Raw genomic sequence first — 23,494 nt, 5'->3', positions numbered from 1 at the left:
TTAAAAAAGAAAGTTAGTGTACAACATATAAAATCATTACGTGAATTACAATCATGTCTACATCATAATAAAGAACACCTAATTTATGAAACATCTTTTTAAATATGAAATCATAAATGAAATATTTCATAATAATAATGATTCTCAAATGAATTTTTATCAAAGAATAATACTAAACTTTTGAGAACTCTTGACTAAAGAAATGAAAAATAACATCAGAGCTACTAGAATCAGGGAGCAAATTCAGAATTTGAATTTCTTTAATGTGAATTTGTTTGCCAATAAGGATTTTCATCTAGAAGCTTACTAATATTTTTGTAGAAACATAAACAACTTATACACCAAAGAAAATCATCTTTCTCAATGAGTTAATTTTTTTAAAGTCTCGGCTAATCTAATCTTGTTTAAATAATTCTAAATTTTAGATATGAATTCTTCCTGATGTTTTCATCTTTTAATGTATTATTCACTTAAAATAAACATCTACAATTAGTTAAATTTTGAAATTTAAGGTTCAAATCTCGAAAAAGGCAATAATTATTGTTGTAATTAAAAATTTAAGTTCTTGAAAGAACCCAAAAAGCTCAACGTTTTTATTTTCTCTATGTTGTGGTTTGGAAGTCCGAAGAGTGCAAGAAAAGAGAAAAGAAAGAAGAGAAAGAGAAAGAGAAAGAAACAAGAATAAACTATCTTATTAGACATTTATCACTATTTGAAGATAAGATACCCACGTCCCTTAAAATTAGGATTGATTAATTATCTGCTTAATTAACTCTTTCACTCCAAATCAACTACTATTTCTTAATCCTCCCCTCCTATATTTATCACTCAATTATGTATCCTTCTATCTTATTCAAGAATTTCAATGTACAATTTCATTCCAACGTACAATTTCATTCCAACAATAGCTATTTTATTCTCTTCTTCTCAAGATATCATCACCATTGTCGATAAATTCTCATGTACCCAAATATTATTTTGTATTATCATTTATAATGAGATTAAGTCAAAGTAATTGTTACCAAAAAAAACTTTCAATTCAGAGTGAATCTTGATTGTTTATCTCCGGAAGAAATAGATCTTAGATTTAATTATGTTATGCCACAACGTAAAAGGATCAAAGGGAATATTGTAGAGAGTTTTTGTTTGATGGTGTTCTTCTAAGACTTTCTTTGGTTACTGTGTCATGGATGTGGTTGTACCAATATTGCTTTGGTTAGTCCTTGAAATTTGTGTATCCAATAAGTAGTAATCTTAATTAGGATTCGAGTAATAATTTTAGTAATGAGGTATATGAGCATGCATATGTATCCACCATTAAATTTTGGATACATGATTTTTGACAACATGATGATATTAATGAACGACAGATAATCTACAATCATGATTTGTCCTAAATTCATGTGTTTCAGCTACATTTCATATTAAGATATACATAGTTAAATGCAATGCTTATTATATATTCAGATACACATAATTAGATGTATATGCTTACTATGTATTTGAGATACATGTTTTTGGATATAACATATGTAATTGATACCTGATACATCAAATCAATACTATATACATATAAAAGTTACATGAAATTAATATTAGACATATATAAATAGATACATAAAATTAATACTTCATATGTATAACAAATACATGAAATTAATATTAGATATATATAAATAGATACATCAAATTAATATTAGATATGTATAACAAATACATGAAACTAATTCTAGATAAATATATGATACATATGAACGTACTTGTATGATACTGATGTATGTAAATATTTTGTTTGTTAGATACATCATATATTGATAATAGATATAGCAAATTAATAAATTTATCATTTTAAGAGTAATACTTTGAAATTAACCAAATTACATTACAAAGATATACATTTTGATCGTATATTAATAAATTAATGAATTTACTATTCTAAAGAATAATAAAATGAAATTAATTATCTATGCATTCTGAAAATACTCAGTTACTCTTCTAATTAAGAAAGTCAGTTACAATCAATTACTTTAAATAAATAAGTTTTGTATCTCAATTTCAAAATTCAACAATACATATATCTCATAATTTTAAGTTATGTATCCTAAATATAAAATATGATAGGAAAAGTAATATGTAAAACTACTGAAAATTTTAGTGATTAAGACTTTAACTAGTGTGAATTATGTGGTTTCCATGAAACAATGCACTTCATTTGCAATAAAGTGGGCTGAATGACTATTTTGGGTGATAAACGATAGATGAAGAAATTAGGTGAGATAGTACTTCTTAATAAATAATTATTAATTTAAGTAATCTTTTATATTTATTATTTACAGTAATATATAATAATATTTCTAATAACTAATTATTAATTTAAGTAATATTTTATATTTATTATTATTTATAGTAATATATAATAATATCATAATAAATTTGTATTATGTATTAAAAGTAAATTATGCATGGAATAAAGATGTATTATGTGTGTTTTAAAATATATTATTCTTATTTGGTAAGCAAAATTGATATAATTTATTATAGGTGTATTAAAATATGTAATAAATATATTATTGATCAATAAATTTTTTTATATATGTATTTTATAAATTGCGTTTTGTAATGTATATTAAAATTGATTATAAGTGTTCAAGTGAATAAAATATTATTGTTATAAATGGTGCTCTCTCTGTCCAAATATAATTATCCACATTAACTTGACACATGAATTAAGAAACACTAAATGACACGACTAATGTTACCAAATCAGCCTTAATAAATATAAGTCATTTAAACAATGACAAATGAAAAGTATTTAATAGCAAAAATAAAATGATAAATTACTCATTGATTTTATAAAATGAATAAGTATTGTTAAATATCTCAAAATCATATAACAAACAAGTAAAAATAAATGGATAGCGTAAATATTCTCTCACTATAGCATATTTATGTTTTGTATAAGGAATTTTGGTTCATTGAACCATTTGTCTAATTTTTTTCCTTTTATGATCCGAGTGAAAATGCAAGTTGTAAATTCAACTTATATGGTGATATACATAATTAATTATTTTATCTATAAGGGTAGCAAATAGTTACACTATACTAAATTTGCATGTGTAGCATTAAAACGGATTTTGACAATCCACTAGTCAAACCTTATATTAGTAGGTTATTAAAAAAAAAAGATTAGAATTTTCAAAGTCCAATGAGGCACCAAATGAGTTTTCTCTGTTTTATGCTTTTCTTATTATTTGATTCTACATTTTCATTGAGTTTGAGTGAAGAGAGAAAAGCTTTGTTTCTATTGAGATCTACTTTAGGATTAAGAAGGAACGAATGGCCTAGGCCTAGAACGGTTAATCCATGCACCGATTGGAAAGGCATTCGTTGCAAAAATGGCCGTGTAGCTGAAATCAACATATCTGGTTTTAGACGTACCAATGTTGGTCAAGATAATCCTCAATTCTCTGTCGAAGCCCTTCAAAACATAACATTTTTGGAGAGATTTAACGCATTGAATTTTAAACTTCCAGGTCCTATTCCTGTATGGTTTGGATCTATAGTTGCACCTTCTTTACAAATTCTTGATCTTAGGTTTTGTTCAATTACTGGTCTTATTCCATCAAGTCTTGGCATGTTGGGTAATTTAACTATGGTTTACTTGTCCAATAATGCTATTACTGGACCCTTGCCAATGAGTTTGGGTCAATTATGGAATCTTGCTGTACTTGATCTTTCACATAATTCGCTCGTTGGTTCGATCCCTTCGTCGTTTAGGTACCTAGACAACCTTATTATGCTTGATATGTCATCAAATCATTTAACGGGGCCAATTCCTCCTAGCGTTGTGACATTGCCTCATTTGCAATACTTGAATCTTTTTAATAATAGTTTCTCTTATTTGTCAAAAGATTAAAGAACGTCAATTGGGATTTAGAATCCCTATAAACCTTGTTTGGATGGCTGTTACTCGTTATTCGTTGTTACTGTTAGTTTAAAAAAATTAAACATAATATTTGTTATGATTATTATTTAAATTTTATTATATTAAATCATTTAAATGGATGAGAAGTCTCAGAATATAGATTTGGTGTCATATCGTTATCTTTATATTTTCTTCTCATTTTGTCTTTATTTATCATTTAATAATAATCTAATTATATCCGTCATTCTATCTTTCCATATAACTTTATTTGTACCCTACTTTTTCTTTTATATTTATCATGTAAATTATCGATGTGTGATATTGTATAATAATTGAGAATAATAAAATTATTTCAAACAATATATTTATTAAAATAATAGCATAGATATAATAGAACACACGACAATACAATACAATACGATAAATTAAAAATCCTAAAGTGAACTACATCAACCATTTGATATGCTGCATTTATTTTGGTATTTCTCTTTATATACTACGTAATATTCCAACAAACACCCACAATAATAGGATAAACTACATTATTAAACATACATCACTACTATATATGCTAATATTATTTTTACTTTCAAACAATTACATATATTACTACTTTTAGCATTTTATACCATATATTAATATATTATTTGAAGATACAATTAGATATCCACATCCTTTAAATTAGAATTGATTAATTATCTGCTTAATTAACTCTTTCTCTCCAAATCAACCACTATCTTTTAATTCTCCATTCTCATATTTATCAGTTATCACTCAATTATGTATCCTGCTTTTTTATTCAAGAATTTCGACGTACAATTACATTCCAACAATAGCTATTCTATTCTCTTCTTCTCAAGATATCATCATCATTGCCGATAAATTCTCATGAACCCAAATATTATTCTGTATTCTTCATTTATAACGAGATCAAATCAAAATAACTGCTACATAAAAAACTTTCAATTCAGAGTGGATCTTGATTGTTTGTCTCCAGAAGAAATGGATCTTAGATTTGATTGTGTTATGCCACAACGTAAAAGCATCAAAGAGAGTATTGTAGAGAGTTTTTGTTTGTTGGTGTTCTTCTAAAGCTTTCTTTGGTTACTATGTCATGGATGTGCTGATACCAATATTTACTTTGATATAACACTTAAAATATGTGTATCCAATAAGTAGTTATCTTAATTAAGATTCGAGTTGTACTTTTAGTAATGGGGTATATGAACATGTATATGTATCCACCATTAAATTTTCGATACATGTTTTTTAACAACACGATGATATTAATGATACGACAGATACTCTACAATCATGATTTGTCCTAAATTCATGTGTTTCTGCTATATTTCATATTTAGATACACATAATTAAATGTATATGTTTAGTATGTATTCGAGATACATGTTTTTGGATATAACGTATGAATTTAAATATACATAATTAGATGTATATGCTTACTATGTATTCGAGATACGTGTTTTTGGATATAAAATATGCAATTGATACCTGATACATAAAACTAGATACATATAAAAGATCCATGAAATTAATAGTAGGCATATATAAATGGATACATAAAATTAATGCTAGATACGTATAACAAATACATGAAATCAATATTAGATACATATAAATAGATACATAAAATTAATACTAGATACGTATAACAAATGCATGAAATTAATGCTAGATAAATCTATGATACATATAAATGTACTTGTATGATAGTCATGTATTTGAGTATTTAGTTTGTTGGATACATCATATATTGATAATAGATATATCAAATTAATGAATTTATTATTTTAAAAGTAATAATTTGAAATTAACCAAATTACATTACCAAGATATACATGTTTTTATCTTATATTAATAATATTAATAAGTTTATTATTTCAAAGAATGATAAAATGAAATTAATTATATATGTATTTTGAAAATCCGTATTTACTCCTCTAATTAAGGAGATCAATTACAACCAATTAATTTAAATAAATAAATTTTGTCTCTCAATTTTAAAATTCGACAGCTAAATATATCTCATAAATTTTGAGTTATGTATCCTAAGCATAAAATATGGTAGAGGAAGTAATATGTGATATTACTGGGAATCTTAGTAATTAAGACTTTAACTAGTGTGATATATGTGTTTTGCCAAAAAAATAAGCATATTCATTTTAAAGAATAATTACCGTGTAATTTGTGGATTATTCGTGTATAATATTGAAAAAACTACATAAGTAGATCATAAATTCAAAATAATTACATATTTGTGCCTCAATCTAAGTTAATTGAAAGAATACACATTCTCTCAAAATAAATTTACAGTTCAACCCACATTCATTAAGCCTGATTATTTCACTTAACTGATACTAAATTATATAGAGAGAGAGAGAATATTGTTGTGGTGTTTCAAGTTTACTCAACTTGTAAGTTAAGGGTCAGCCTACCCATCGCAAGCCTCGTAGGCCAAGGAATTTGATCGGATAGCCCTTCATTTGAAAGGGCTTAAAAATTTTCAACTCAACTCAATCCTGGAAGAACCATGGGCTGGCGGGCTAGCCCTTTTTTTTCTTTTCAAACTTAAATTCCCTGACATTAAGAAATTGAGAGGATTTTAAAATCAAATATGGCAACAATGACGGTGTTTCAATAAGACTATAAAAAGTTTAGCGTGATTAACATATATCTAGGATACTTGATACACAAGATAGATGTATCTGGTGTGATGCAACTCAAATACAAGAGCTAAATAACGAGTAAGATGGAAGGGAGGCAAGGGAACAAAATCTGTGCAAATCCACTTGGATAAAATGTATAGAATAAATAACACATAATATTGAATCCATGTATCTCGAGATACATGTATCTATACATACCATAATCTAATAAAATTCATACTATTACAACACAGTATCTAGGCCTATTTGATGACTCTACTTAACAAAATAACTATCTAAAAAGGAAATGAAAAAAGTGGAGGTGCTGACAAGTGAGGCCAAAGCGACCACAAATACATGTCCATGTCTGTGGTCACTACCTTCTAGCCTGCCCGGAGAAATCCAACTCTGAGAACTGACACACTCTAGGTATCAATGTTTCTTTTGTTTGGGGGGGGGGGGGGGAGGGACAACGGGCAAACCAATCCCTTTAAATTAAATCTTTTGATTAAAGAAGCGATTTAGAGTTTGGTCAATAATCGTGTGCAATTCCCAGCTCTACACCCTCGTGTGACAACTGCACTTTTTCTTTTACTTTTAAACCGTTATGTTTCCTGTTGAATCTCCGATGTGGGACAAAGAGGCCAATGTTGACATACTTACTAGTTTGTTAGTTGGTTATCAATTCATATCAAGTTGTTAGAGATGATTTATATTAGTTATCAAAGTAGTTCCTTAGATTTAGTCAACTTAGTTATATATTAAGTTGTTAGAATAGTTTCTAAGAATTAGTCAAGTTAGTAAAAGCTTGCTTGTATTTAAGTTGATGCTACGTTGGAATAAGATTCATTCGAGTTTTCTTTGCTTCTCTAAGTCTGATCCATTTTTTCCTCTCTTTGCTTCCAAGCATGGTTATTCCTGCTACCACCAGCGACACTGCTTCTGCAGTTCTGACTACCACTCATGCCACGCTCTAAGCCTACACCCTGAACGTGGCCGGTACCCAATGACCATTGCTGGCCTTGAGCGAATCCCTGGCCTAGCGTACTAAACTCAGCGAAAGACTTAACTCAATAATAAAACAAGAAACATTCTCATAATGACACTTAAGTCTCAAAATAGAATATGTGAATGCAAAATAAAGAGAGACTCAAATCTTAGTATCTAACTGACTATCTGTTTGTGAAACCTCTATAATGCTAAGATAAATATTGGGACAAACCCCACAACATTCTAATAAAGAAAAATACAAAAAAAAACATATAAAAAGAATCCTCCAAAATGCAAGGAGGGTCACCACTGACTCTGAGTGCTCAAACTAGATCAATGAGGTGTTGGATGTTAATCCTGGTTACCTGTGTCTCCATCATAAGACTATGAAGACCCACTGGCATCAATACATTGAATGTACGAGTATGTGAGTTGGAACGCTAAATAACAACTTAAGTTGATAAGAATAAGATGAACTTACTTTGGCTCTGATCAACTTTTGAATACTCAGCTCAATCTATATATAAGGCAATTAAAACACATGTGATATATATAAAGCTTTGTAAAACAGTAAAATAACTTAGTTCATTAAGGAAAATGCAATAACAAACTCAACTTTACTTATATATGAAAGTAATATAGTTATGTGGGAAATTCTCTAATTGACAAGCACCACTATGAGCCTAAGTGGTGGTACAACATATTACCCACGCTGCCAAAATTGTTTTATACTTTGCCTTCGCATAGAACTCGTTAACTTAGTGGATCCACTAGTTTAACTTACGTGATCATCTAAAAAGTATGAACCATTAATACCCATTATGGCTACATGGTTTACATGGGGATTTGAGTTAATATGAACTCTTATCCCCACATCAGTGCTTAATACTACTTCCTAAATATACTTTAGCTCATGCTTTTAAAATAACTTCATTTCTTTGGGTTGAGATAATTTTCTCAAACACTTTAACTTTAAAAAGCTCTCTTGGAATAAATGTTCTTTTTTTCTTGTTCAAAACTCTTTTGGAAAGATCTTAGTTCCCTCTTCACTTAAATGTGAAAACATTTATAACCTTTCTAGGGAATTCCCTTAAATTTTTTGAGAAATGAAATCAAATCTTTACTATTTACTCAACTTGTAGGTTGAACCTTAAAACAAAGTTAAAATGTTTGTTTAAGACTCTTGAAAACTTTAAGGACTCACTTTGACTTGCTTCTTAACTTTTAGACTTGACTCTCAACTTCTTTAACTTTGATCTTAACTTTCCTTGAATTGAATTATGGATTCAAGGTTCATGGTCTTATGTTTATGGATGATTTCATGATGTTTAAATGTACCTTAGACTGTTGGAATCAATTAGGGATTGTAGGCACATCACTTAGGAACTAGTACGAAAAGGTAGATAATAAATGAGGTCCTCAGGCGTCGTAGGCGCTTTGAGTGGCGCGGAGCCATAGCCTGACGAACAGAATCTGTCCTGAGGGGATTTAGCTGGCGCGACACAGATGAATGGAATATCTAGAGCTATGAGACTCCTCCATAATCCGCTCATGGAGTCCATCCACCCTAGGTACACACAATCTACCTTGGTACTTCAACACACCATCTTCCCCTTGTTCAAAAGTCAATACTCTTCGCTTATGAATATTTGCCTTCAAGTCAAGCAAAATGTGGTCTTGGTATTGCTTTTCTTTCACCTATGATACTAGTGATAATTCGGCCCCATTAGTCACCACTGTTCCTCCTTCTGTGAAATCCATAAATCTGACTCTCAGGCGTGCAAGTTTGTGAACATCTTTGACTAACTCCATCTTTTCTTTCTCAACATAGGCGGTATCCCCATGGATAACCTTCTTAAAGCATCAACCAACATATTGGCCTTACCTAGGTGGTAAAAAATACTCATGTCATAATCCTTGAGTAGTTCTAGCCACCTCCTTTGTTTGAAATTGAGATCTTTCTGGGTGAACACATATTCTAGGCTCTTGTGATCAGTGAATATATCCACATGAATGTCGTACAATTAATGACATCATATCTTCTAGGCGAATACCACAACACCCATCTCTAAGTCATGGGTTGGATGATTCTTCTCATGAAATTTCAACTGTCTGGAGGCATAAGCTAGGACCTTTACCTTTTGCATTAACACACAGCCAAAACCAACTCTTGATGCATCACAGCACACCACAAAACCTTGAGTGCCCTTTAGTAAGGTAAAAATCGGAGCAGAAGTCAACCTCTTCTTCAACTACTGAAAGATATTCTCACAAGCTTTAGACCATCGAAATTTAACTGTTTTCTGAGTCAACTTAGTCAAGGGAGATGAGATAGACTAAAATCCCTCAACAAAACTTCTATCATAGCCAGCCAAACCCAAGAAAATCCTAATATTGGTTGGAGAAGTGGTCTAGGCCAACTCTGAACTGTTTCTATCTTTTGGGTATCGACTTTAATCCCATCACCGGAAACTCTGTAGCCCAAGAATGCCACAGACTTAAGCCAAAACACACACTTGGAGAACTTGGAATAAAATTCATTTTCTTTTAAAGCTTAAAGTACTTTTCTGAGGTGACTAGTGTGGTATTCTTCATTCCTTAAATAGATTAGTATGTCATAAATGAAGACGATAACAAATATATCTAAATAAGGCTTGAAGACTCTGTTCATAAGATCCATGAACGATGCTGGTGCATTGGTCAACCCAAAAGATAAAACCAAAAACTTTTAATGCCCATATTTGGTTCGAAAGGTTGTCTTTGGAATATCACATTCTCTAACTCTTAACTGATGGTAGCTAGATATGAGGTCAGTTTTTGAGAAATAAGTGGGCCCTGAAGCTGGTCGAAAAGATCATATATCCTTGGAAGAGGATACTTATTCTTGATGGTAACCTTATTCAATTGGAGGTAGTCTATACACATCCTAAGGGAACCATCTTTCTTCCTAACAAACAAGACCAGAGCGCCACAAGGTGATATACTTGGTATAAAACCTTTATCTAACAGATCTTTCAATTGATCTTTCAACTCTATAAACTCCGTTGGTGCCATTCTATATGGCAAAATAGAGATAGGACGAGTATCTGGAATGATATATATGCAGAAGTGTATTCGTCTCACAGGAGGGACTCCGGACAAATTATTAGTAAAAACTTCTGGAAACTCTTTTACTATAGGAACTAACTGAAGGGAAGGAACCCCAACACTTGAGTCATCAACTCATACTAAGTGATAGATACATCCCTTTGAAACTAACTTTCTCGTCTTAAGGTACGAAATAAAATGATCCTTAGGCACTGCTGAATTACTACTCCACTCTATAATTGTATCATTAGGAATTTGAAACTTGACAACTCGAGTTCTATAGTCTACTGATGCATAACAGGCATGAAGTCAATCCATACCTAGAATGACATCAAAATCTACCATGTCTAACTCTACTAGATCAGCCATGGTGATCTTGTGATTGATAGAAATAGGACAATCACGATAGACTCTTTCCTCTAGAATAGACTCTCCAACAGGTGTAGAAACACAGAAGGTTCACAAAGTTTCTTAGGAAGAATCTCAAACTAATTTGCAACATAAGGAGTTATAAAAGATAAAATTGTTCCTAGGTCTACCAAAACATTAACATCAAAATTAAATACTTTGATCATATCCGTGACAACATTTGGCGACTTCTCTTGCTCTTGGCGTCTAGTGATTGTATAGAGACGGTTTTCCCCTCCCCTTGTACCAGAAGTGGCTCCTCTAGACTCAACCCTGTCTGGTGGAGCAACTGATGAAGATTGGGCTCTGTTGCCCAGATTTCCACCACCCTGCCTGTTCTTAGGGCACTCTCTCATTAAGTGACCCTCTTGACCACTCTTGAACAACCTTTCTGGCCATCACGACATTTGCTTGGGTGGTTTTTACCAGACTTAGCACATAGATGAGCCCAACTACCTCTATGTGCCACGTTTTCTTGAGATTGTGTTGTCCTATCTCTGTAGTTATGCAAATTCTGGCGATCATACTCACCTTTGTTTCTGGCCGCGGATGCACTAGTAGATGATGGTGCATGCCCCTTCTGTTTCTGAAATTGTGGTCAATTTGAACCACCTTTCTGCTGCCCAGACTCATTCCCAGTCTTTGCTTTCTTTTTCCTGTACTTCTCTCTGCCCTCAGTTTCTCCTCTTCAACTTGTTGCGCATAAACCATCAACCAGGATATGTCCATGTCCCCAATCAGCATTGTCGTTATGCCTTCTTTACTAGATGCACGACTCAAGCCACCGACAAATAAACTCATTTTGCTTCTCATATCCTTTATCATATTAGGAGCATAGCGAGATAGTTTGGTGAATTTCAACCATACTCATGAACGCTCAAGGATTCCTGTTTGAGAGTAAGGAACTCCCGTACCTTTGCCTCCTTCAGTCATCGGGGAAAGAAGTACTCCAAGAAAGTTTCTTCAAAGCAAGTCCAACTTGGATGTGGTGCATCCTCATCTCTTTCCTCCTTCCACTGATCAAACCAGCTCCTAGCCATATTATTAAGTCAATATGCAGCTAGATCAACCCCTTAGTATCAGCAACATGCATCACATCAAACACCTTTTTCAACTCTTTCACAAAGTTTTCCGGATCCTCAGTGGTGCTCGAACCGGTGAAATTGGGAGGATTCATTCTCAGGAATTGACGGATCCTCGAGGTGTTAGCCTCTTGTTGTCGAGCTCCCCTATGTTGCTCGACTTGGTTATTCACTGTGTGCTTAACATCCGGATAGCCTCACGGAACTCAGAATTGGTGACTTCTCATTGAGGTTGCACATTTTGTGCATTAGGTACCTCTGAACGACCTCTTGCTGCTCTTCATGGAGGCATGATGATATCAAACACATGCAAGCACGAATTAGAGAGAAATTTTTTAGAGATAAACTCTAACACACAAAAAAAGAATATCAAGAAGTGAGGAATTCCTAAATATTGTAGCCTCCTAATCATAGATGTGGCGCGTGATATACCGTGATTTCACGGTTTTATTAATACTTTTTCCTTAAGTTTAGTGTGTCTAAAAGCCTTTTTGTGCTAATTTTTATATAAGTTTCTCCTTATTTGCAGGAAATCTGTCCAAAGATGAATGCGGAGGTTTTTGAGCGAAGAAATGCAGAAGAGACCACCTACGGAGTTTGTGACGTTCTGTCATGCTCGTGACGATCCGTAGTTGGCAGCGTAGTGTAGCTGCTGAAGGAAGATTGGGAAGTCTGACCAAGTGTGGGGTTACGGAGTGCGTGACGGACCGTCATATCTATTACGGTCCGTCCTGCTGGTTCGTCATGAAGTTCAGAGAAGTAGTCCCAGTACCCAAATTCCAAGAGTTTAAGTGTTTTGGAACGGAGACCCTCGACAGACCATTGTGCCTGTGACGATCCGTCATATCTGCCATCGAGGATAATGAAGAGAGCAGCAAAAGAAATTGAACAAGTATGGGACGACGGATTCCATGACGGTCCGTCGTGACCACGACGATCCGTCGCGAGGTCCATCAACCCAGCCGCGTTTTGATAGATTTCCAGCAAATAGAGTCCTTATGTAATCAGGTTTTTTATTTTTTATAAATAGACATTTTGTGAGATTCTTAATTATTTTGAGATTCTTGTAATTAATTGTTGGTGATTTTTGTTGATTAATCAAGCGAACTTTCAGATTTTACTCTTTCTCATTGAAGTAAGTACATGAATTCTTATACCATATATTTGAATATTGTGATTATGACTATGGGTAACTGAACTCCATGACTGGGGTTGTGGGAACCATAGGCAAATAATGAGGTAAAACCTAACTAAAATAACAGTTCTAGAATATTGTCTTGCATGTATTGATAATTCTTTCGCTTAGAAGTCTTTTTAACGGATGACCAACGTTGGAACTCGCCTTAATGCTACTTGCTAGAACAAGGAGGTACATAATAGGAAAATAATCATCAACGTAGATTTAGTGTATACTATCTAATAGGCTAGTATTGATTGGTACGAGGTAATAACTTAATCAAATATCGACTATGATGCTTAATATGAGGTAAAGATAAGGGTTAGTATAGCAACACACGTAGCCGTACCAAGGTGAGGAGTGAAATTTTCTAGATGTCGGACCGAAGATTTAGAAATACATAACTTATCACTTTACATGCAAGATACTAGGAAACAATTGTTATAGTTAAACTTATCAAGTAATGAACCTGTGGGGAACACGTAAACCCTAGTTACTTTCATTAATTGATTAAACTCCAACATTTGAAGTTGTTAAGTGTCTCTTTCAATTTCGCTAGTTATTTTCATTTACTTAGAAATAGAAACCCCCCCCCCCTTTTTATCATTTTTGCTTTCCAAGGAAGTAATTGACTGAACGATAGTAATAATAGATTGAAGTTAAGTCTAAACTATTTTCCTCGTGGGAACGATCTCAACCTCATTAGTTGGGTTATTTACTTGACACGACCGCTTTACTTCTTATTTGAGAAGTAAGTTTGAGCGTATCAGCGCGATTCACACCGATGACTAAGACACTACAGACACCCTTCATAGACTCCCTAATTTTCTTGAACTCTGTGTTCTGATACCATGTTTCTCATGCCCCGAGCCTACACCCTGGACTTGGTCGGCACCCAATGACCATTGTTGGCCTTGAGTGCATCCTTGGTCTGTCTTACTTAACTCAGCGGAAGACTTAACTCAATAATAAAGCAAGAAAAATTCTTATAAATAACTTAACTTAATGTCTGGGCCAAAATGGCTCTTAAGTCTCAAAATAAAATATCTAAATGCAAAATAAAGAAAGACTCAAATCTGACTATCTGATTACTATCTTTCTATGAGGCCTCTATATTACTAAGATGAATGTTGGGACAAACCCCACAAAATTCTAATAAAGAAAAAGACTGGTAAGCATATATAAAGGATCCTCCGGAATTCAAGAAGGCTCACCACTGACTCTGAGTGCTCAAACTGGATCAACGAGGTGCTGGATGCTGATCCTAGTTACCAGTGATATACCGTGGTTTCACGGTATAATTAATACTTTTTCCTTAAGTTTAGTGTGTCCGAAAGCCTTTTTTGTGCTAATTTTGATATAAGTTTCTCTTTGTTTTGCATGAAATCTGTCCAGAGCTGAAAGTGGAGATTTTGAGCGAAAAAATGCAGAAGAGACCACCTACGGAGCTTATGACGGTCCGTCGTGCCTGTGACGGTCCGTAGGTGGCAGCGTAGTGCAGCTGCTGAAGGAAGATGGGGAAGTCTGACCAAGTGTGGGATTACGAAGCTTGTGACGGTTCGTCATGGCTATGACGGTCCGTCCTACAGGTTCGTCGTGAAGATCAGAGAAGTGATCCCAGTACCCAGATTCCAAGAGTTGAAGTATTTTGAAACGAAGACCCTCGACGGACCGTTGTGCCTATGACGGTCCGTCACACTTGCCGTCGAGGGGAATGAAGAAAGCAGCAGAAGAAATTGCACCAAGTATGGGACGACGGAGTCCACAACGGTCCGTTAAAGCCACGACGGTCCGTCGCGTGGTCTGTCGACCCAGCCGCATTTTGGCAGATTTCCAGTAATTTGAATCCTTGTTTGATTAGGTTTTTATTTTTTATAAATAGTTTGAAAAACCTCGTTTTTAAGGTTAGACTCTGCTAGATTAGACATGATACTATTAGACTTTGTGTATTAGTGTTTGATTTTTGGAGATTCTTACAAGTGGTTTTTGGTGATTAATCAAGCAAATTTTCTGACTTTATTCTTTCTCATTGAAGTAAGTACATGAATTATTATTTAATATATTTGAATATTGTGTTTATGGCCATGAGTAACTAAACTCCATAACTAGGGTTGTGGGAACCATAGGCAAATAATGAGATAAACCCTAGCTAAAATAACAATTCTAGAATATTGTCTTGCATGTATTAATAATTCTTTCGCTTAGAAGTCTTTTTAACGGATGATCAACGTTAGAACTCGCCTTAATGCTACTTGCCGGACCAAGGAGGTAGATAATAGGAAAAGAATTATTAACATAGATTTAGTGTATATTATCTAATAGGCTAGTATTGATTGGTACGAGGTAATAATTTAGTCAAATATCGAATACGATGCTTAATATGAGGTAAAGATAAGGGTTAGGAAAGAAACACACGTAGTCGGACCAAGGTGCGGAGTGAGATTTTCTAGATGCCGGACCAAGGATTTAGAAATACATAACTTATCACTTTGCATGCAAGATACTAGGAAAGAATTGTTATAGTTAAAATTATCAAGTTATGAACCTGTGGGGAACACGTAAACCCTAGTTACTTTGATTAATTGATTAAAACCCAAAATTAAAAGTTGTTAAGTGTCTCTTTCAAGTTAGTTGTTTATTTTCACTTATTTAGAGATAGAACCCCCCTTTTTATGTTTTTACTTTCTAAGGAAGTCATCAACTGAACAATAGTAATAACAAGTTAAAGTTAAGTCTAGACTATTTTCCTCGTGGGAACGATCCCAACCTCACTAGTTGGGTTATTTACTTGACGCGACCGCTTTACTTCTCATTTGAGAAGTAAGTTTGAGTGTGCCAACCAGCGTCTGAATCATAAGACGATGCAAGATAACCTACATTAGTACATTTAATGTACAAGTTTGTGAGTAAAAGTATGCGAGTTGGAATGCTAAATAACAACTTTAGCTTGATAAGAAGATGAACTTACTTGGCTCTGATCAACTTTTGAATACTCAGCTCAATGTATATATAAGGAAATTAAAACACATGTGATATATATAAAGATTTGTAAAACAATAAAACAACTTAGTTCATTAAGGAAAATGCAATAACAAACTCAACTTTACTTATATATGAAAGTAATATAGTACTGTGGGAGATTCTCTAATCGACAATCACCACTATGAGTCGAAGTGGTGATACAACGTTTTGCCCATACTGCCCAAACAGTCCTATACTTTATCGTCGCATACTCCTTAACTTAGTGAATCCACTATCTTAACTTACGTGATAATCTAAAAAGTATGACCCGTTAATACCCATGATGGCTATATGGTTTACATGGAAATTTGAGCTAATATGAACTCTTATCTACACATTGATGCTCAATACTACTCCCAAAATATACTTAAACTCATGCTTTTAAAATAACTTCCTTTCTTTGGGTTGATATAATTTACTCAATACCTTAGCTTTAAAATTCTCTTTTGGAATCAATGTTATCTTTTCTTGTACAAAACTCTTTTGAGGAAATCTTAGTTCTCTCTTAACGTAAATGTGAAAACATTTATAACCTTTCTAGGTAGTACTTAGTTTCATTATATCTTTTGAGAAATGAACTCAACTCTTTACTCTTTACTCAACTTGTAGCTTGAACCTTAAAACAAAGCTAAGATGTTTGTTAAAGACTCTTGAAAACTTTAAGGACTCGCTTTGACTTGCTTCTTAACTTTTAGACTTGACTCTCAACTTCTTTAACTTTGATCTTAACTTTCCTTGAGTTAGATTATTGATCCAAGGTTCATGATCTCATGTTTATGAATTATTTCATGATGTTTAGATGTAACTTAGAGTATTAAAATCAACTAGGGATTGTAGGTACATCACTTCTTAAATCAGTTTTCAAGACTACAAGCCCTCACGACATGCGGTCCCTGGAAATCAACAGATTGGGAGACAACCAGGCAAGCGGTAAAATGCCAACTTGTCAAAAGATCGATCATACAGCTCGTGTGTTTGCTCAAAATCGCACGACCACTTTGAAGCTAAGGTCACTTTGTGTCAAATCATCACTCAAATGCATCTCCTTGGATTCTTGAATCTGGAGCAAAACATCATGTCGCAACCGAGACAAATAATCTTGAAGAATACACTGGCTCGGAATGAGTGCATGGGTGACAGTAAAACTATTCCCATTACTCACACTGGTTTAACTAAAATTAAGGTTTCTAACTCCAATTTCATGCTCTTTAAAACTATTCCCATTACTCACACTGGTTTAACTCAATCGAATTGTAATTCGTGCTCATCAATTTCCATTTCAAAGACTCACTTTAAATAATAATGCACCACTTCAAATTTGTTTTATGATTTATGGAGTCCATCACCCATTTAATCCATTGACAGAAAGTTGTATTACTGCATTTTTGTTGATCATTACACCAAATATACTTGGTTGTATACAATTAAAAATAAAAGTGAAGTCACTTCAATTTTTGCAAAATTTCATTCTTTAGTGGAAAAAAATTTTAAACACAAAATTGACTCACTTTATACTAATGGAGGGGTGAATTCACAGGTCTTAACGAATACCTACAATTCCATGCTATTGAACATTTGATTTCCCCACCCTACAGGCTTCAACAAGTTGCAATCGCTGAACGACGACATCATCACATTGTCGAAACAGCTCGAACTCTTCTCAATGAAGCCTCACTACCATGTAAATTATGGTCATTTCCCTGTCATTGTCTTTCTCACAAATAGACTCCCTACACCTGACCTAAATAATGATTCTCCGTATAAAAAATTATTTGGCGAACCATCAAAATACTCTTCGCTGAAATTTTTTGGTTGTCTTTGTTAACCATGGCTTAACCCATATACACAAAATAAATTTCAGCCTAGATCTACATCGCGTGTCTACTTAGAAGTTTTTATTGTTCATCATGCACACCTACGCTTTAATCTAGTGCACTCAAAAATTTTCGTCAGTCGTGATGTTCAATTTTGTGAAGATATTTTTCCTTTCACTCAAATGCTCTTACACTTGCAAAATAAGTTTTCCAAGTCACATTGGGAAATCATAGAATCCCAAGTCTGTAAGGATACTCGTCCGGCTAGTCCAATTAAATTTGGACTCCAATCCTGTTCCAATTCTTCCGCCTCCTGTTCCTATCACCCTAACCGTTCCCTCTCATTCAAACACTCTAGAGTCCATAATTGAAAGACAACTACCAACCATCTATGTCTTCTCAACCTATTTCACTACTTAATGAAGCAGCCCAGAACTCTCACTCATTACCCAATTCCCATCGTCCACCACACAACCAGCAACCATCGAACCCGCCAGCAATTATGCCACCAGCCGCTACCCCTCCACCATCCGATGGGGTCACAAGGTCCAAAAATAATATCTTCACACCAAAGAAAAAATTCATCTTCTGGCTCACCTTTCTCCCACTCCAAATACATTTAAGCAAGTTGTTGAGCACATTGAACAGAAGAATGGGATATGGAATACGAAGCCTTAACGAGAAACCAAACTTGGGAACTAGTACCTAAGGATCCGATAAACAATGTTGTTGATTGTAAGTGGTTATTTCACATTAAAAAAGAAAGTTGATGGCTCTATTGACAAGTTTAAGGTGTGCTTAGTCGCAAAAGGTTTCACATGATGTCCAAGATTGGACTTTCATGAAAATTTCAGTCCATTTGTCAAACCAAGCATCATCAAAATTGTCCTTTCTATTACAATTCAAAATAACTGGAATGTTTAGAAGCTTGACATGAATAATGCATTTTTCAAGGTACCTTATAGGAGCAACTATTAATGGCGCAGCCGAAAGGCTATGTCAACCCTGATTTTCCCAATTATGTTTGCCGTCTCAAAAAAGCTCTTTGTGCCTGGTATGAAGCTCTCAAATCTCACTTGACTATTAGTGGGTTTGTTAAGTCTAAATCAGATGCTTCTCTATTTATTTTCACATCTGAAACTGTCACGATGTATATTCTAGTGTATTTTGATAGTATCCTCATTACTAGGAATTACCCAGCCTTGGTCACACATGTAATCAACTCTCTGGCTTACAAGTTCTCTCTAAAGAACCTTGGCAAACTTAACTCTTTTTTGGGGATCGAAGTATGTTCCTAATGGGATTGTCTTATCACAATCCAAATACATACTTGAAATTCTCATAGATGTAGATATGACCAACTGTAAAGGAGTTATGACACCCATGTGCTCAAGCTCACCACCCAAAGCAGGCGATGGTTCACCTCATGCCGATGCAACCTTGTACTCGACGCATGATTGGTAAATTGCAATACTTATCATTCACGTGTCCTGATATTGCCTTTACAGTTAACAAACTATCACAGTTTATGTAATCCTCAAGTCTGGAGCATTGAAAAGAAATAAAAAGGGTGCTTCGATACCTTCAGGCATCATCAACGCCGTGCCTGCAAATCTCTAGCCACTCTAATAGTAATTAACATATGTACGCTGATGCTGATAAACCAGGCGATCCTATGACAGAATCTTCTCTATTTCACTATAGGTTCTCCTTCACTTTCCTCAAGATGTTCACCACATTTTTTTAGTTAGGTATTATTTGTTTTATGTGGCAACTAGAATTCTTAAGCCAGCATGCATAAATAATTATGTTCTTATCTTCTCTCTATTTCTATTCCACCATACCTCGTGCTAGACAAAAGATGGTCTAAGCAGGAACTTCCCAAACACCTCATAATAGACCATACTTAGGGTAGTGCATGAAAAGGAGATACCAATTGCACGAATTTTTGCATTTTTCCTGAGCTGTATCAGTGAACTGTAAAAAATGGTTTTATACTGTTCGTAATGGTTACATTGTCTTTCTGGTTCATTCCGGAGGAAAATCACATAATCTCGGTTATATAATTTATGCCTTGGGATACTATGGTGAAACATCTTTTTTGAACCTTGTATTGTTGTATTTACAGAGATGTCCAAGCAAGCATCATATTTCTTGATGATAACTTTGAAGTATGATATGGGAGTTTGAGTGTGATCTGTGCAGAAGGAGACACCCATCAAAACAAGATTTCCAGGATGTTGCGGCTGCCACAGTGAGTAGTTTTTGCTTTTCTTTTCATTTTATTTTAAATGACAATATCTTTATATGGGATTGAGGCATAAGTGGCTATTTTCTCTAATTTTCTTTCCACTCTACCAAGATTTATTTATAGCCTACATTATCCCCCACAAGAAACATTTTTCTCAATCTTGTATGTATTATATATATGAGTGGTTGTGATTGTCTTTTTTCTGCAAGATATCTAACTCATTTAGTAGTAACAAGTAATTATTTTATTACCTCTTAACTGGATTACATAGTGGTAGTCTTTTCTTCCTACTATGTTTAACATCGGAACAAGGAGCATCAGGTACACTTGCCACTTGCTAATTCAATCATGACTGTTTTATGTTTAAAATATTATTTTTTGTTTAAAAATTGAAAAAATTGACTATGTTTCGAAAAATTAATTAATCTTATTATTTAAGAAAAATTGACTTTCCAAATTATTGAGTCGCCACTTGATTTTTTATAAAATCGAGAAAAAATTTCAAAAGATTTAAAAACAGATTAAAAAATCAATTGAAAAGGTTCGAAGTTCAATGTACATCCCGAGAAGGTGTTAGGCCCACGGGATGCCCGCTAACTTGCGGTTGACCGGCGATTTGACTAAATGACTTTTTAAAATTTTTAAATAAGTAAAGAGAAAATTTGTTTTTAACATATTTTATTTCATTTTTGGTAATTTCTAAAGGGAATAATTAGAGGGAATTTTTAACGGGAATAACCTAAACTTTGACAAAAGTCAATAAAAAACCAACTATGAGAGTAAATGTAATAGTAAAATTTAAAATAAAAGAAGCGGCTGCCCTTTAGAAGATTACTAAGATTCTACCAAAATATTCAAACAAATAATAAATAAAGAGGAGAAATATTTGAACTTGGGCTTGATTGCCCAAATTTATTCCATTGGGCTTTGGCCCACCTGTCCTAAATTCTAATAATTACGCCCTCTTTAGCAATTTAAACATCTAGCAAAACAATGGCCTTTGGGCCAATTAAAAACTTTGTTGACAAGGGCCCTGACCCAATTTCCCCTGAAAAAAAAAGAAATAAAGAATATACACAAGATGTATACTACTGTATACGATGTATATTTAATCCATTTTTGGACTTTTTGAGCCTTGAATTTATTCGAATAAGCTTTTATTGCTTATTCACCCTGTATCTCCCACATTACTCTGCGTATTTCTACATGTATCATTTTTATCCTGTTTAACAAATGTATATCACTGCCCAAAAGTGTATACCACTGTATACGGGCTGTACCCTATGTACGTATTCATTGCCTAATCCCGTCTTTTAATTAATATCCGTATTTATAGTATATATGACTGTATATTAGTGTATACAGGATGTATATCATCCTGTTTTTCAACTTTCCAAAATTGAAAGCTCCTTTACAGCAGCACGTTTTCGGTGCTTTCTACCCAGATTTCGGGTTTGGCTTCCTGTGCACATCTTTTGGCCTGTATATTAGTGTATACAATATGTATTCAGCTGATATACAACTTCTTAAGAACTGCACTCAAATTTCTGCAATGTATTCATTGCTGTTTTCGGCATTGGCTTTGCTTCCGACCTCCCTGAACGTCAAAGGCTGACTTGATATGACTCAAGGATATGCGAGAATGGAGTCCTTGTGACTCGTTCAAGGGTGTTTATGCAAGAAAAACAAAATGATAAAGAAGGTAAGTAGCATATAATTAAAAACGGACTGATTCACACATCATTATCCATCCGAATAAATTGCAGATTACAAGAACATTAGACAAAAACAAATAAATAAATAAATAAAAAATAAAAATGAAAGGCCGAAGGAGCAGGAAAAGGACACAAAGAAACGAGACAACTGGGTCATAACCATTTGGCTTAAGAAACTAAAGCCATTCCATAAACTCAAAATCAATTATCAAAGTAACATACTCAAGGCATAAACAAAATACTATAGCATTGGCAATTAGGAACGTTGATATTTGAGTGAAACGAACAACACTAAGCAAAATACTACTTTAGCAGTACACTAAGCTAAAAAAAACACATGAATGAACTTAAAAGAAGAGAAAAGAGAATGGAGGAGTATACCTTCTTCGGAGCAGCGAACTGAGATGGAACGAGCAAAGCAGCGCTTCAACGCACAACCCCAATAATGAAAGGCTCCCGCCTCTGTTTCTTTGCTCGAAGGCTAAACTCTCTTATACTCATCCTAAAATGTTCGATACATTTTCTCTCTTTTGGCGATGACTCCTTTCAAAGAAAACTTATAACTCTCTATAAATTTCTCCTCAAGAATCCCCCCAAAATTTTTACTTCTTTTCCAACCTCCTTTTCTGAAGAAGACAGAGGGTTTATATAGAGGAGATTTTTCTTTTTGGGTTTTGGAGGATGGAGGGCGGAGAAAATCCTAGAAAAACTTGGGGTAAATTCGAGATTCCCCTCTCCTATCGAATTTGAAATCCTGCAAAGAGATAAGGATGAAAGTTGTCATCGTACTGCCCTCTAACGGAATGTACGATGGACACGCGTTGCATTGCTTCATCTGGGTGCCGATTCTTTGAGGAATTTATGCCTATGATCGTTGCCGGAAATTTACTTGTGAAGAAGGAAGGGAAAAAAAAGGTCGGGTTGACTTAATTGGGGTTGGACTTGAATTATTGGCTGGAAATTAAAAACGAAATGGACTTCGAAATGGGAATTGGTAGGCTGGAAATTAAAGTGGGCTGCTTAAAGGGAATAGGAGAGAGTGGGCTAGAAATTTAATAAAAGGGAATGGGCTTGGGGCTGTTGAGAATTATTGGGCTGAGAATAATTGAAGATAGGTGGGCTAAAAATTAAAATAAAAAAGTGGGCCTGGAAATTAAAGGGAATTTATGTAAATGGCCCAACTAAGTTAAGTTGGAAGTTTAAGAATGGGTTAATTTAATAAATAGCCAAATTGAGTTAGGATAATAAATTCGGCTAACTCTTAAATAAAACCAATTTGTATTAATTAATCAACGAACTTCTTTAATTTAGTAATATAATTATTTTAATTGTCAAATAGTGATTCAAAATATATCCATAAT

The 23,494-nt window shown here is 33.8% G+C and overlaps 1 protein-coding gene across 1 annotated transcript; it reads left to right on the top strand.

Annotated features, from left to right (window-relative positions):
• Nucleotides 1-3,205: 3,205 nt before the first annotated feature.
• On the top strand, nt 3,206-3,916 carry LOC138338895 (probable LRR receptor-like serine/threonine-protein kinase At2g16250). The gene has a single exon (XM_069289979.1). It carries the CDS (start codon nt 3,206-3,208, stop codon nt 3,914-3,916), a length of 711 nt encoding a protein of 236 aa, XP_069146080.1.
• Nucleotides 3,917-23,494: the final 19,578 nt, after the last annotated feature.

Source organism: Solanum lycopersicum, chromosome 10, assembly GCF_036512215.1.
Source record: "Solanum lycopersicum chromosome 10, SLM_r2.1".
Classification (NCBI taxonomy): Eukaryota; Viridiplantae; Streptophyta; class Magnoliopsida; order Solanales; family Solanaceae; genus Solanum; species Solanum lycopersicum.
This window is presented reverse-complemented; position numbering and strand designations above follow the sequence as displayed.

Bases quoted from the DNA above. Each gene is read 5' to 3' on its own strand.
- LOC138338895 (XM_069289979.1), top strand. From the start codon at position 3,206: ATGAGGCACCAAATGAGTTTTCTCTGTTTTATGCTTTTCTTATTATTT.